Source organism: Colossoma macropomum, unplaced genomic scaffold, assembly GCF_904425465.1.
Source record: "Colossoma macropomum unplaced genomic scaffold, Colossoma_macropomum, whole genome shotgun sequence".
NCBI lineage: Eukaryota > Metazoa > Chordata > Actinopteri > Characiformes > Serrasalmidae > Colossoma > Colossoma macropomum.
This window is the reverse complement of record NW_023494790.1, coordinates 35127247-35144469: the sequence shown is the minus strand read 5'-3', so window position 1 is coordinate 35144469 and position 17223 is coordinate 35127247. Positions and strand designations below refer to the sequence as shown.

Here is a 17223-nt window from a genome sequence, read left to right as displayed (position 1 = left end):
TTATTTAAACCCAAAAAAACAAAATCAAAATGTACTCAAACTATTAAAAATCTCAAACCAAGAATTGCTTCTTTTAAATCTTGATCAGAACAAATGAACAAAAAGACAATGAAAAAAAAGACAAAGTCAACAAAAACCATGCCAAACGATTGTCACTAATTACCATAACTTTCATAAACTACTGATTCACTTTAACAAAATTCCAAAATTTATTACAAGCCAGACCTTAAGGTGACTACAAGGATAAGGACAACAAAAAAAAATGAATTATTCTTGTTTCGCTAGCAATGTTTCTACCATTTTAGGCAGAAAAGATTCAAGGAAGTGGAAGAAGTCTTGAAAATGTCCCTGAAGGTCATTGTTTGGGGTGAACTTGAGCACTGCCTTCGTGCTTTCTCCCCCACCCACAACCACCCCATCCACCCTGAACTCCAGCAGATCCTTGGGATCTGCCTCTTTCTCAATGATGCACTGTGTTACCCTGCTCTCGATGCTGCTGCAGCCACCTTCGGGTTTGGAAGCCTCATCGCTCTTTTTCAGCATATCTCTCCGGACCTTCCTGCGGCCGGCCCACACCTGGTGTCTCTGAGCCCAGCTCCAGCAAGCCTTCTCTGGGTGTTCTGCAGAAGGGTCCAGTCTTTGCCTCTTTCCCTGTGGGGAGGAAGAGGAGGATGGGCTTTCCTCGGGAGGCAAAGGCCGCTTTACCCCGGAGTGGATTGTCACTTGTTTTAGACTCTCATTATTGTTCACTTCCTCTTCATCTTCTCCAGTCTTTGCTTGAGCTCGGCTATTCGTAGGCTCCTCGCAAGGTGTACACTTCAGAATGTCTTTGAACACAGCCTCCACTGCGGTGCACAGTTTTGCAAACCAAAAGACCCGGAAAGCGTCTCCAGCTGAGCCCAGCTCTTTCCGCAGGGATTCAGGCAGAATGGAGGCCCGGAAGGGGATGCTGATCTCCAGAGACTTCTCCTTGCCATCCTGGGATCGAGGGCCGCCCTCAACACGAGGGGCGAACAACCGCACCAGGCCCCAGGACTTGCCCTTGGAAGACTTGTGCTGATACTGCAGGCTGCGGCAGTACTTCTCGGCTTCGCAGCACTCTCTGTGGAGGTTTCTGTGCGTCCGCTCACTCAGGTTCCCTGCCACGTTGTGGTGGAGCTCAAACGGGTCAAGGATGTTTACAGGGCCCAGTTTGGGACAAGCTGTATTTCTCTGTTTGGGGTCGGAACCCTCCGGATTGTCAGGCATCTCCTCGTCCCTGCTGAGAAAGTCTGTGATGGGCAGAGTGCGACCCTCTCTCAGAGACACCACTGACCCAGGGAAGTCGAACGTGGAGTAGAAAGTAAAGAAACCAAAAAGCAAAGTGCCTGAAAAAGGAGGATGAAAACACATAAATGAGAGAGAAGGAAAGCGAGAAAGTTATTTACAATGTACAGATTAAGCTTGGGGATCTACATTTAGTTGGCTGTTTATGAGGCACAACTATGTAGTATTCTATCAAGCCTCCTTTGGCCTTCAGGACAGCATGAATTTGACTAGGCATGGATTCTACAAGATGCTGAATATGTTGTGTACCACACTACACCACTGGCTTGTACTCCTGGCACTAAACAGGATGGCTCCATGGGCTGCATCCCAAAACTTTTCTAACTACTCTCATCCTCTTCCTACCTTGCGACTACACGTCTCCTACCCAGAAGAATGTGCAGGAATCAAGGCGTGAACAGGAACAAAGTAAATGAGCAATAATGGGGAAAACTGGAAAGCTGATCCACTTCAATGTGCTCAAATTTGGAGGCAGAGAGGAGCTGAAGTGAAGGAAAAAACAGTGACTCTTAGGATATTTAGATGCAGCAACGAATTCATGCATCATATACTGATCCGTCCATTAAAAAGACACAAAAGGAATCTGGACTCGTTCAACCAGACAACTTCCACTATTTCTACTCTGCAACACTGTGATTTGATGTAGTGAAGTGTAGTGGGTAATACTGCAGCCTTCCATGCAGCAAACTGCCATACTACACCAATAAGACTCCTTGAGAAAGACTCTTAATGCTGCATTTGACTAAATGATTAAACTGTAAGTTGCTCTGGATGAAAATGGCCGCTTTTCCACTATCGAGTCAAATGGTTCTCAGGGCCGTACTGGGCCGTGCTGTGCTGGTCCAGACTCGTGAGATTGGTTATGGTTTATATGTTCAATCATCGGTTTACTAGAGCCGAGCCCGTACTGCAGCAGGAGGCACTGTGCGCTCGCGTTAGCTTAGCCTAGCAGGCTACAGCTTAAAGTACTACAGAACAGGTTCAATTTCGGCTTTCTGTCACTCCAACACCAATCAGTCAACTTTCCTCCCGCTGTTCTAAGTTTATTGTCTATTCTTGTGATATCAGAGCACCAGTTACTCGAATCAAACCGGTACTGCGGTGTTTGGATCTCTTTAGCTAAGCTAGGTAGGAGAGAAGAGCCGGCTAGCATTAGCTTAGGTAGCTATGACACTACAGCTCCAGACACCAGAGAACAGGTTTAATCTCGGCTCTCTGTCCCTGTAATCGCTCGATTTCGCTTCCTCAGAGCTGAGTCATTATCATCTAAACTCGTGTCAGTAAAGCTTTTGTTTGTCAGAATCAAACCTGTTCTGTAGTGGGCAGAGCTGGCAGCGTGCTAGCTAAGCTAACACTAACCAATTACTCTCTCCTTGTGATCAGTGCCGTTTAATACTTAGAAATTGGTGTTAGATTGAAGCTTTGACGTTCATTGAATGGTGGGTTTAAAACTGTGCACTGCTTTCATTTATTTGGCGGCTGTGTGAGTGAAATGAACTTATTTGATTGTTTCCAAGTTTGAAATAACGCAGCAGGACTCAGCGGCACAATAACAACATAAACACAGAACCGATCAGCGAACAGCTACGTCTTTACATCGTTCCACTGAACGTTTTTGTGTCTGTGAGTACGGTTTGCTAACAGTGCCGAAAAAAACAGGCTGAGCCCGGTTTTTAAGCATTCCGTTTCAAACCGTGTCTGTGTGGAAACGCTACTGGAATGGTTACCCTCCGTGCTCAGAACCGTTCAGCCCTGCAGTGGAAAAGAGGCCAGTGTCTGCAAAGAACATAAATTGAATGTAAGGCTGCTGTGCCCACCATAGTTAAACTCAAAAGCAGTTTGTGTGGTTGTAGCTCATCTGTTCGTTAGCAGACCCAACAACTGTTTCATCCACAGCATCACTGGTAACGTTTTTGACTATCTTTGGTAAACCTCTGAAACTGTTCCACAAAAAGGGAAGAAGACAACAGCTGTTTAGGACAGCCAGTCTAGAACCAGTATGAGAGCTAGAAGCAGTGCCTGTCGCCAACAATCATATCATGTCTGACGTCACAAAGGCCCTTCATTTTGCCCTCCCCAACACTCAGGTGAACACGAACTGATACAAGGAATGCTGGCCAGATTTATACCACACAATGACTTATGTAGTTAAAAGCGGGGGTATTTAATAAACCTGCAACTCGGTGAACTTTCCTGAAGAGTTATTATGAAGCTTAATCTGCCATGCATGATCCAACCAATCAATATCTTCCGAAGATACTGATCAGCCAGACTGAGGCACTAACAAGGCTATGTATAGATGACCGTGGTGTTGAATATGATTTCATCAAGAGTAATTTGGAACCTTGGAGAACAAGGTTATATAAGGATAATGAACTGCAATGCTCAAATAAAATTTTCTGTTTTTGTTATAATAACTGAAGATGTGCACTGATGATGTAAGATCAGGGTTGGATCTGAACTTTGTAAGAAGGGAGATCTCCATTAGGAGCGTTTGTGATACTGCTTTAGTCCATACTTACAGAGATCATCTGTGTTTTTACTTGGTGGGACAGTGAAGGGCTGACTAGGAAAGGTGCAGTCCCAACCGTCGATCACACACTGCTCCTCCTCACCTACAAAAACGGAAAGAGAAAAGAAAACACAGAAACGCTATTTATTCTTATATCAACTGTGGTACTTCTGTTTAATGACAAATCGAAAGGGAATGTCAGCACCTTGTCATTCCTAAACCAGAGTGTATCTAAATTTATACAACAGTTAATTCCGGCCACACAAGCTGATTGGTTGAGAAGCGCTCCGTGCTGTAATTTCACCATGACAGCACTGTATCACTCCGCTGAGACACCGTTGCTAAGCAACGACTTTGACAGCTGTAGGAGACGCTGAAGCCATTTGAACGTTTTTACTTCTTACTTTGCCACAAACAGAAAATGGACACTTTTTAGATCACATTTGACCGACAGCCGATTTGGTCAGACTCTGAAGATGAGACGACACTAAATTCCCAAACTGTCATCGCCACTGAGCAGCTTTTAAGTCGGCAGCTGAGACAGAAGAACAGCTAAACAACCTGGAATCAGCCAGAAATGAACCCGATACCATTCGCCAAACTAAATGGGCTGTAAGATGCTTTACAGACTGGCTGGAACAAAACAACATTAATACTGATCTGGCAAAAACTGACAAAACTGAGCTGAACTTGATATTGCAGCGGTTTTATGGCTCACTCCGTACTTCAAAAGGCGAGGCTTACAGCAGACTGTGCAGCGAGTGGGCGGAGCTCGTTACTCTGACGTAGCAACAAGCTGCTTGTTAAGGAACTATAATTTGGTGAAGGAACTGCGAACATTAAAACATATTAAATGCCGCGTTCACGGCCCAGTTTATTAATTTATTACTTTATTAAATCAACTGTTGTATAAAAGCAGTAGAACACTCGAGGAGTGTGTTATCGCCAATAACATCACGGCTGTGGTTATCTATGGCGACCAAATCACAGCCGTGATGTCATTTCACGATAACGCACTCCCTCTCGTGTTCTATTGCTTAAATAAAACACCCGTCAATTTCCTACAGCACAGGAGAATGTACACTTATTCAGAGATGATCAGAGAGATAAATGAGGTCCTCTGAGTCTGACTGCAGACTCCTTACTTCCTTTCTCAAGTGCAGTGGGTGGGAGGCTAGGTCTGATGAGAATGCTGATTCTTGTTATGGTGGGTGAGAAAATAGTAATAATAATAATAATAATAATAGTAATAATAATAATAATAATAATATTTCTAGGATGTGTAAATCTGTATTTTGGAATGATCATGTAAAAAGAAAGCTCCGTCATGAGCATTTACCCCAGGACACATACATGCCATGTTCTTGAGCTGCTCCACAGAGGGCAGCACAGGTGGGTTTACATTCTGCAGGTAGAAAATGACCATCAGCGTCAGTGCATAGTTATTCAACAACGGCCCACCGCCGAATGGATTTCCTAAGAGAGAAAAGACAACCGTTAAAGGCCAAGGACTGCCGTCGCACCACAAGAAAGCATGCAGATTAACAAGCTGACGCCAAATCAAGGTAAAGTGATGTGATTGTGAGGTTATGCTAAAAGCAAAGATGTGCTGTCACCTTCTGGTCACAGTGGGTAAATTAATTGGAAAAAAGTACATCAAAAATGTTCTCTAAATACAGATGGGTGCATTAAAAATGAACTACAGAATAAAAAACGTCCTGATCCACAGGTGCAGTACCTGCTAGCTGTTTCTGTTTGGCCCAGAATCGCACTGTGTAGACCAGCGGTTGAACTCTACAGTCCAGCCCAGAACAGAGTTGAAGGAACCGGGTGTTTCTGACCGCCAGTCTGACAGGGAAAGAGTGAGAAATGGAGAAAAAGGTGGAAAACTGTGACTAAAATCACCGGTTTTTAGAGAAACAAACCAGATGTGCCTCGAAAGCATGTAAAACTAAAATTTAACATTTACAATGAAATTTCATCGATTTTACAAAAATAACTGCACAATCATTAAGATGTAAACAGAGTAATTAACAGAGGTTTGATGTGAAATGAGCCGTTTGACTGTTCACAGTTGTTCACAGTGGTAATGATAGGAACCAAATATCTGAAGAGCATAATGCCTACAAAAGCCACCTCACAAATATATATCTTAAATGCTGAGAAGAGGCTGCAAAAAAAATTGTAGCCTCTAATTAATCGGAACATTTTTTACTCTGACCTGTGAGCATCCTGACCAAGCACTATGCCATATGAGTGTTTATGTGGACATTCTGATGAAGGTATTCAAAAAATCAGTATTCGTGTAGTTCTACAAAAGTACATTATTTTAGGCAATGCAGGCTGATCTTTAACCACTGCACAGATTTTTAATAATGAATATATTGTATAATATAATAGCAATCACATAACAATATCACCAGGGTTGCTGTGTGTAAAAACATTTTATGTTGTAACTTTTCCCCCCAATCCACAAAACCCATGTAACCAGGGGTGCCCAAACTTTTGCACATGACTATATACATATACCGATCAGACATAACATTATGACCACCTCCTTGTTTCTACGCTCATTGTCCATTTTATCAGCTCCACTTACTATATAGGTGCACTTTGTAGTTCTACAGTTACAGACTGTAGTCCATCTGTTTCTCTGATACTTTGTTAGCCCTCTTTTACCCTGTTCTTCAGTGGTCAGGACCCCCATGGACCCTCACAGAGCAGGTACTATTTGGGTGGTGGATCATTCTCAGCACTGCAGTAACACTGATGTGGTGGTGGTGTGTTAGTGTGTGTTGTGCTGGTCTGAGTGGATCAGACACAGCAGTGCTGCTGGAGTTTTTAAACACTCTGTCCACTCACTGTCCACTCCATTAGACACTCCTACCTTGTCAGTCCACCTTGTAGATGTAAAGTCAGAGACGATAGCTCATCTGCTGCTGCACAGTTTGTGTTGGTCATCCTCCAGTCCTTCATCAGTGGTCACAGGACGCTGCCCACAGGACACTGTTGGCTGGATATTTGTGGTTGGTGGACTATTCTCAGTCCAGCAGTGACACGGAGGTGTTTAAAAACTCCAGCAGCACTGCTGTGTCTGATCCACTCAGACCAGCGTAACACACACTAACACACCACCACCACATCAGTGTTACTGCAGTGCTGAGAATGATCCACCACCCAAATAGTACCTGCTCTGTGAGGGTCCATGGGGGTCCTGACCACTGAAGAACAGGGTAAAAGGGGGCTAACAAAGTATGCAGAGAAACAGATGGACTACAGTCTGTAACTGTAGAACTACAAAGTGCACCTATATAGTAAGTGGAGCTGATAAAATGGACAATGAGTGTAGAAACAAGGAGGTGGTCATAATGTTATGGCTGATCGGTGTATATATATATAGAGCAGGCCTAGTGGACAGCTTTAAGCACAAATAAATGCAGTGAAAGTCCGTATCAGGTGTTTTGTTGTTACCTGTTGTTGATGGTGATGTCCCCCTCTAGGTTCAGCTCACGGTAGCTGAATTTAACCACAGGAAGTCGGGCAGTGCTCAGCGACTGGACCTTGTGCACCCCGGGTACGCACTTCTGCAGAATGGCTGCCACCAGGTCTAGAATCTCAGCTGGAGTGGCCGTGGCGAGGTCAATGTCTGAGAGGATGGAGTCTTCAGAGTGATTGTCCTCCGACTGATTTTCTTCTGTCTGTCAGAAAATGAGAACAAAGCGTTTCAGACTTCAACATCTTTGACCTTCATAATGAACCTCTCTGACCTCACATAAGTGATATAGAATGATTCGTGGTCATAAAAAAATACAGTTATGATAAACGGGAATTGTACCGATTTTTGTAAATTTCTGCAGAATTAAAGTGTTGAGATGTAAACAGAGTCATTCAGAGTGGTTTGGTGTGAAACACTCCATTCTAGAGAAACAAAGTCAGAATTGTTCACAGTGGTGGTGATAGGAACCAGACGTCTGAAGAGCTTAATGCCTCTAAAAGCTCCCTCACAGAAAGTTACACAGAACGCAGTTTTTCGGATAAACTTTTGACATTAACATCTGGCCTAAAACACATTTTTAAAATACATTCAGTGCAGAGGGGTACATTGAGTTGTGAGGCAAAATAGTCCCCAAAGAAAACAACTTTTCAGTTTTACCACTATTTTACCATCATTAACGTTACATGTAAAAACTTAGAAGATATGATTTTTCAAAATTGCTGCATAATTCAGACATTCAGAGTGGTTTGATGTGAAATTATTCATTGTAGATTTCTTCACAGTGGTGGTGAACAGAATCAGGAGGTTGCGATATCTACAACACAAATATGACCATATTATTTACTATCCAAAACCAACAGTGAACCTATGTGTCTAAATTTTATGTGCAATGTTGATGATGGCAAAGTAGTGGTAAATCTGAAAAAAAATACAAAAAGTTTTCTTTGGGGACTATTTTGCCTTAGAATGCCCTGCATGTTTCCTTCCACCAAGGTAAGTTTTAGGTCAAAATCTTCTCAAAACTATAAAACAGTGTCTCAGACATCAGACAGTGAATTCATAACCATTTCATGTAGTAACATTCTGTGAGGGAGCTTTTAGAGGTGGCCGTCTGGTTCCTATCACCACCACTGTGAACTATTCTGACTCAGTAAGTTTTTCTAGAACAGAGCATTTCACACCAAACCACTCTGAACGACTCCATTTAGTTGCACAGCTGCAATTAAACTGTGCAGAAACTTTGAAAAATGGGTGTAATTTTATTTTGAGAAGAATGCAATAAAATGAAATGACATCTTAGAGCAGTCAAAAGTTGAATGACAGCAAAATGATTGTTAAAAATGTATTATTAATTTAATTTTGGTTAAAAATGGGCAATACAGGGTGTCCCAAAAAATTGACATTATTTCATAGTCTAATAGCAGCCAATTCTCCCTAAAATTATGTCACATTTTAACAAAATGTGTAAAAACTAACCAAGTTTAATTCTTAATGTTTTTTTTTTTCAGGTTGAAGAACGGCGTTCGCTAGAAATGAAAAGGCATTTTAGTGTGTTAGAATATGCTCGAACACAGTCAGACGAGAGTGTGCAGTGTGCATTTTCGAGAAAATTCAATAAAAATGCACCAACTGGAAAGCACATTTGGACACGGCACAAAAAATTCAAAGAGGAAGGCTGTCTGTGAAGGACAAAGGGGTCTGGCCGACCACCAGTATCAGAAGATATTACATTTGTGAAGCTGTGAAATCGGTTATAAAATCTACATTTCTCTGAATTTTTGAATTTCAGTTTGAATTTTGATAAATAAATCTTGTATTGATCAACATGAAGCCTGTTTAATTTCATTTGCCAGGACATGTAGTTACTCAGATATTCACATCTCAAATGATGTCAGTTTTTTTGGGACACCTTGTACATTTAAAACACATAGAAAAGTCACAGACCTGCTCAGATTTCTTTCCCCGAGACTGGAAGGCTTTGGTGTGCTCCAGGTCCAACACCAGATCCAGGTCACATGACTGGACACCAAATGTGTTCACGGAGGAGCCGAAAGGTACAATCTGGCAGTCTGTGTCAAACAAACAAGCAAACAGATGGCTACCTTAGCTGGCTGTTCTCATACAGAACGACCACCACTAGTGAAGTGACCCTCTAACATCAGACACCCAGCTATTCATAGTTTTAGAATACAACAAATCTGCAAGACCTGCCAATATACTACCATCTAAAGGGTCACTCCACAAGTTCTTTGCCATTATGTTATGATTAGTAACATTTCCGTCACAGCAAGCGTGTCCAAACATTTCTTAAATTGTTCGTTTACAGAGTACACAGCCTACTGAAGTAAAACTGGTACTCCATAAGGTTGCTAATATACACCAACTGGCCACTTCATTAAAACCACCTCGTCGTTTCTACACTCACTGTCCATTTTATCAGCTCCACTTACCATATAGGAGCACTTATGCCTGAGTCGCACATATAGGAGACTATAGTCCATCTGTGTCTTTGTATGTTTCACTGCATGTCTGATCCACTCTCACCAGCACAACACACACCAACACGCCACCACCATGTCAGTGTCACTGCAGTGCTGAGAATGATCCACCACCCAAATAGTACCTGCTCTGCGAGGGTCCATGGGGGTCCTGATTATCGAAAAACAGGGTAACAAAGTATGCAGAGAAACAGATGGACTACAGTCTGTAACTGTAGAACTACAAAGTGCACCTATTCAGTAAGTGGAGCTGATAAAATGGACAATGAGCGTAGAAACAAGGAGGTGGTTTTAACGAAGTGGCTGTTCATTGTAAAAGTTTGGAATCACCATTTTTAATAATATAAAACCATTTTTTGTTTTTTTTTATGATGAACGGAGCTGTAGGCAGTTCCATAATAATTGAGAAAGCTGTACATCAAGAATACACTTCTAATAATGTTAGTGTTAAGAAGGCCATTCAAAAAGTGACCTCACTGATGACATAGCTATTCGTATTAATTTTGTGACCAAAAAAAAACATATACCATTTATTATTTAATCACATTTGCCTTTTTTTCTCTCTATGTCATGAATTCTCATTGTTTCCAATACACCGTATAGGTTATTAATGAATAATACTTAGTAATGACAGGTGATCCCAAACTTCTGAACAGCGCTGTAGTCTCAGCCTGAGATGCTCCGCCCACAGCGGAATGGACTGTGAAATCTAGTTATATGTAAAAGTTTTTTTTTGTTGTTTTTTTTTTAAATACATGAACACATCCCTTTCTATTTTTAATTTGATTTTTTAACTATCCTAATTTAATTGCTAATTTGATTTTTAATTTAATGACTTTCTTTTCTAAATCTACTGTTTTAATCACGTTTTTAATTCACAGCTCAACTCTTTTTTTCTCATTTATAAAGCACTTTAAATGACATCAGTGTATGAAAGGTGCTCTATAAATAAACTTGCCATGCCTCTACAAAGAACGCACTCCTGCACAATTACTGCTTATTGGCTAAATATAACATAATGGAAAAATCAAACATAAAATGTGGCCTGTAAAAAAAGGTAAGGCGCATTTTATATTTTATTTCCAATATGTTAAACCCAGCAAATAAGTAAAAATTGTTCACTAAACAGGCAGAAAAGTGTCATATTTATGTTTGCTCACTATAGAGAACGTGACTTATCTTAACAGAGAAAATCTATTTGGTTCGGAATATTAAAACTTCTGCATACGACTGCACTGCATTCTAAACTGGCCATAACTACTGGGACTTTGTCAGCTGCATTCTGATTGGCTGTCTGCACATCAGTGCGTACGCACAGCAGCTGCGTTCCAAAGCCTAGGCTGCAGCCGAGGTAGGCTGCATTTTTCGGCCTCTACGTCATAGAAGGCTGTTCCAAACCGAAGGACCCGTCGTATACCACGTAGAAATGCAGCCTACGTTCTGAGTGATTTCAAGGACACATCAGATGTTTCCCTCCAGGCCTTCGGTTACCCACAGTTCTCTGCACACGAACAAAGTAAAGGAAAAAAACAACACCCCGAAAATGGCAGAAAACAAAGCCGCTGGAGAAGAGCTTGTTTTAATGTGTCAGTTGTTCACATCCTTGAATTTGGGTTTGTTACCTTATGAAGTGTAAAATGACCGATTAATTAAAGCATTCACCCATATATTGTATTGTATTTAGAAGTATTTGTGTACATGTAGTTTATCGTACTACATAAGAACATCTCCATTTCTGTGAAGAAATGAAAAAGCAACAAACACGATCGGGCTCCATTTTTCTCTCACCAGCTCCCTCAAGAGTTTCGCGCCACTCACACAGCCTCGTTAGGACTGATCCATTTGTGTGACCAATAAGCTACTAAGGAGGAGTCTTCATAGGACAGTCCTACCGAGGACCCACACTACCTCGGCTGCAGCCTGGGCTTTGGAACGCAGCTAACATCATGTTTAAAAGTTATTCAAGAGTTTTCATTGCAGCATTTACAAGCTGATATACAAGATTTCCGTCAGTTTGCTGACACAAACCACTACTTTTCCTTCTGTTTTTTCCTGTAACCTCACTATAAAAAAATCATTCTGCATGTTGGACGGCCCTTTCTTGTCGAAGTGAGCGATTTTTCACTACATTAAGCAACAAATTGCACCAGTATCTTTGATATCAGGCAGAAGTTTGGCTTACAAGACTGCTGCTAATATAAAACACCATCAACCTGAAGTAAAATACAGTTTAGACAGTTTCCAATCATGCAATGATTTCTTGTCGTGAGCCAGAAACACAAAAAGTCCCTGGGTTTTGGTGGAGTGGCATGTTCCACTGATTCATTCGGTACGAGTAGTGACCGTGACCGACAGTAGTGACCGTGATCATTTTGGAGTGAGGGGACACGCTGACCTGGCAGGAACTCGGTGAAGACTTCCTGCAGCAGCTGGACGAGGAGCTCTCTGGCTGTCCGGTCATTTTCACTCAGCTGGAAACTCTCCACCACTTTCTGCATCTGCTCATTTACCTGTCACCAACACACACACAAAACCCTTTATGATGACTTTATCAATGCACTGACCGGTCAGGCGCTAAAGATGAAGCCACATTTGGCAGTACCTGAATATGAATTTTTTAATTCTGCCCCTGTCAACTGTAAGTGCTATTATTGTGAAATGGAAACACCTAGGAGTAACAACAGCTCAGCCATGAAGCAGTAGACCACACAACTCTGTGGAGTGACGAATCAGGCTTCTCTATCTGTCAGTCTGATGGACGAGTCTGGGTTTGGAGAACGTTACCTGCCTGACAGCATTGTTCCAGCTGTAAAGTTTGGTGGAGGAGGGATGATGCTATGGGGTTGTTTTTCAGGGGTTGGTCTAGAACCCTTAGTTCCAGTGAAGGGAAATCTTAATGCTTCAGCACCAAGACATTTTGGACAATTGTGCACTTCCAACTTTGTGGGAACAGTTTGGGGAAGAACCTTTTCTGTTCCAGCATGACTGAGCCCCAGTGCACAAAGCAGCTCCATCCTGACTGGGTGAGTTTGGTGTGGAAGAACTTGACTGGCCTGCAGAGTCCTGACCTCAACCCCACTGATCACCTTTGGGATGAACTAGAATGGAGATTGTGAGCCAGGCCCTCTCGTCCAACATCAGTGTCTGACCTCACAAATGCTCTTCTGGATGAACGGGCAAAAAATCCCACAGTCACTCTCCAACATCTTGTAGAAGCTTCCCAGAAGAGTGGAAGCTGTTCTAGCTGTAAAGGGGGGCCAACTCCATATTAATGCCTCTGGATTTAGAATGGGATTCATAAAAGCTCCTGTAGGTGTAATGTGCAAGTGTCCCAATACTTTTGTCCATATAGTGTATATTCAGCTCAGAACAGACAGCATTTTTTCATCCTTTAAGCCAAAGACAAGGAGCCAAATTCAGGTTAGGTATCTATACAGGCAGGCAGCTACCTTGCTAACTCTTTCTAATCTTTCAGCTTGTTGTCTTCCTCATCTGAGGAGCATTATCTGTCGATGAGTAATCCAGCCTTTCCACTGTAATGAAGATTTGAAGACTGTTACTATAAATATACAGCTGCAATAACATAACTGGCTTCTTAGCCGTAATGTTAGCTATCTATCTTCGTTCTACGTTACCCTGCTTGCCAAAAAAAAACAAAAAAAAACAAACAGCCCATCCTCATACACATCCAATTAGAAGTGGGCAATACATCACTTCTTTAAAGTGGAAAAATCTCGTCCTAGAGACTGCAGTGGCACTAGGAGGTGAGCAGGCATGGTTATAACTGATGTAGTGATGATGACATTTTTCATTTTGGCCAGAGAAGTGATATAATTTGACTCAGTATTAAGAAATAAAAATCACTTCAGTAACCCGACAATGCTTTTAAATCTGAGTGTATGCACATGCGCTTACAGAGGCAGCCTGGCACAGCTCGTAGTTGAGCCTCTCCAGACTGATCTGGGGTTTCTTGGGGTCATGCTTTCCTTTGGTGGCCAGCTTGAACTCTTTCCTCTCCCTGGGCTTCACACGGAGCTTCAGTCCATCCATCCTGTGCTCCAGCTGAGCCAGCGCAGTCTGTGTGCTCTCCACCTCATTAAACTCGACTATGGCGTACACACCCTGCAGAGGAGCACAAACACACACTAGAGTTATTTACGGGGTTCCTCGGGGGTATGCACTGGGGCCTATGCTATTTACACATTACTTCATGCTAACAGACCCAGCACCTCTAAGCCTGAAGCGAGGGGCTTTCTGTCGAAACCTGCACTGACCTTCTCCTTGTCCATGATGACTTCAGACACTGGTCCGAATTGCTGAAAATACTCGGCTAGCTCCGTCCTGGACGTGGCTGGTTTAAAGCCACTGACGAAGACGCTGTTCTCCTCCTGTGCCTTCCTCTTGGACCTCAGTCTGCAAAGGTGCTGGTGCTTCTTCCCTTTTACATGGTCGTCAAGACTCCACTCTGGGTAAGAAAGCAGCCTGGCTGATTAGCTGAGTTAAAGCAGTTTTACACAGAAACTCTCTACATAGACAGAAACACCGTGCAAAGCAAAACAGACAGATCAGAGTCGTATGTAACATCTCAGTGGAAGTAGAAAGTACTAAATTACAACCATGTTACAATAATTATGTTTTCTGAGTAGAAATAGTACAGTATTTTTAATTCACTTCATTTTTACGTTCTAAAAGCCAATGCCAAGCTCCAGAAACCAGAGACAGGGAGGGATGGTGAGTACTTGGTCCACTGGACATGCACTAGAAAAAAACTTTGTTAGCTGCTCAATTTGCCTCCCGAATCCTCTACTTCCAACCTGAAGAAACAAGCAATTAACTGGCTGGCTAACTAATCTTAGCGACCAGATACTGTATCCATAATATTTTCTTATTTTGTTGCTTTACAATACAGGGATTTAATTTAAAGCGACTGCTAAATGCTTTATTGCATGCTGGACAAGCTGTTAAATTAAAATTCTTATCTAGAACATGTTTCAGGCCGTTTACCTCATATGCACACAGGATCTCACAAATGTAGAGTCCACACTCTGCAGTCAGCGTCATGCACACATTAGAAAACCCAGGACTAAGCTGGTCTCTACAGCTGTAATATGAACATTGCTGCATGTGAGCCAACACTGCAAACTGAACTGATATCATAAGACTGACCTCGACAAAAAAAACCCAAACAAACCAGCAAGCTTTGTCAAATGTGGTAGTTAAGTTGTTCTGGCAGAGCAGCTGTTTGCATACAGTAGGTTAATAGTAGAGTTACAGCCATGCGATATCATTTCATTGCAAAGGTTTGGTAAACATGGACGAAGCAACATTCATATTTCCGCTTCTTAACGACTTCGCAATCCAGAGGATCCAGTGACATGCAGTGGAACAAAGTATGTGGATAAAACATGTTGAGTTTGGATCATTTCTGTCTATCACAGGGTGTGATAGTTTATTTTTTGTCACAGAGAAATACAGCTTAGACCTTCATAGAGTTCATTGTATGGGCATGTCGTCAACTACAGACACGAGATCCTGTGGGGTTTCCTCTCTTTCAGTGACGTATATTAAAGTCACTTGGGTGCTCACAGCTCTGCATCAGCTTTGTAGAGAATCTTCAGTCTGCAATGAAAGACTGATGATAACAGTACCTTAATTATAAGGGCTGATTTATTTTTCTAATCAGGGACGGCCAAACCAAGTCTGAAATATTTCCAGTTTATGAGTACAAACATTCAAAAAAGAAACTCGAAATAATTACCCAAGTAGCTAAGAAACAACATAGTGACTCTTGAGTAATTTTCTTTATTAACATTTTTACTTGTACTTCAGCAATCAGTACAGTAACAACACTCACTTAAAGGGAAACTCCACCGATTTTTCAGATCAGTCAGAATTGTTCACAGTGGTGGTGATAGGAACCAGACGTCCTCCTCTAAAAGCTCCCACACAGAAAGTTACTACATGAAATGGCTATGAATTCACTGCCTGATGTCTGAGACACTGAATTTTGGTTTAAAACAAAATTTAATAAAATGTTATTTTACAGATACAAGCAGGACAACAAAATAGTCCCTAAGAAAACTTTTTTTTTTTAATTAACCACTATTTTACCAACATTAACATTCCATATAAACACTCAGACGACCCGTGTAGGTTCACTGGTGGTTCTAGACAGTAAATAAAATGTCTATATTTGTGTTGTAGACATGGTGACCCCTGGTTCCATTCACCACCACTGTAAACTCACCACTGAGTCTCTACAATCAACCATTTCACACCAAGCCACTCTGAATGACTCTGTTTACATCTGAATGGCTGAATTCCATATAAAAATCGGTAAAATATTCCTTTAAGGAGGACTTTTCAGGACTCTTTCCAAGCAAAACAGGGTAAAAATGTAAAATTTAAACTTCAAGAACCTTTAAAAAGTAAGCTAAGCTAATTAGCATGATTTATTTGTTCTGTAAGTTACAACAAAACTCTAACCCTCAGAAATATTTACTTGACTACGCGAATTAGACGTGAAATGAACTTATTTTCCGCGTTGCTATCTCATCCATTTCTGCCAGCGTTGTGCTCAAACGCACTGGCTAGGCTAGGCTAGGCTAGGCTAACTCAGCTGTGTCTCGCTGATCCTGACGTTTAACAGACTCACTGTTGGGTGTGTGGATTTCACACAGTTTGCAGTAGAAGCCCTTCGGTGTGGCTTTAATGTCTTCATCGGTCTCCATCCTCCGAGGCCGCTACCCGCGTGTAAAATGCTAGGATGCTAAGCTAACGATGTCCAGCAGCACACCAACTTAAATCTCCCTCCTCGGAGTCCCTCAGTGTTTACGGACACCAGAAACATCCATCCCTACACTTCAGTTCCCCTTTCCTTCAGAGACAAACGATCAAGGGGACTTTATAATTTTTTATAATTATATTAACTGAGTCATTCAGAGTGGTTTGGTGTGAAACGCTCCGTTCTGGAGAAACTCACAATCAGAATTGTTCACAGTGGTGGTGATAGGAACCAGACGTTCACCTCTAAAAGCTCCCTCACAGAAAGTTACTACATGAAATGGTTATAAATACGCGGCCCGACTCACTGATCTGCGATAGTTTGTGGCTTAAAATATATTTGAATACCCACGCACAGTGGAGACGTTCCCGAAGGCAAAATAGTGCCAGAGAAACCACATATTATTCAGATTTATGACTATTTTGCCATAAACTCTCATTGGTTCACTGGTGGTTTTGAACAGTAAATAAAATGGCTATATTTGTGTTGTAGACATGGTGACCCCTGGTTCCATTCACCACCACTGTAAAGAAATTTGAGCCTCTACATTGAACATTTCACACCAAACCACTCTGAATGACTTTATTTGTAAATAATTGTTTTTTCA

The 17223-nt window shown here is 41.8% G+C and overlaps 1 protein-coding gene across 1 annotated transcript; it reads right to left on the bottom strand.

The window, feature by feature from the left end:
• Positions 1 to 98: 98 nt before the first annotated feature.
• Positions 99 to 16652, bottom strand: tut1 (terminal uridylyl transferase 1, U6 snRNA-specific). The gene is made up of 10 exons (XM_036573196.1): positions 16488 to 16652; positions 14107 to 14297; positions 13748 to 13954; positions 12228 to 12342; positions 9279 to 9403; positions 7310 to 7536; positions 5577 to 5686; positions 5192 to 5314; positions 3849 to 3941; positions 99 to 1367 (listed from the first exon to the last, which is right to left on the bottom strand). The coding sequence occupies exons 1-10, from the start codon at positions 16561 to 16563 to the stop codon at positions 268 to 270; spliced, it is 2367 nt and encodes a 788-aa protein (XP_036429089.1). The 5' UTR covers positions 16564 to 16652; the 3' UTR covers positions 99 to 267.
• Positions 16653 to 17223: the final 571 nt, after the last annotated feature.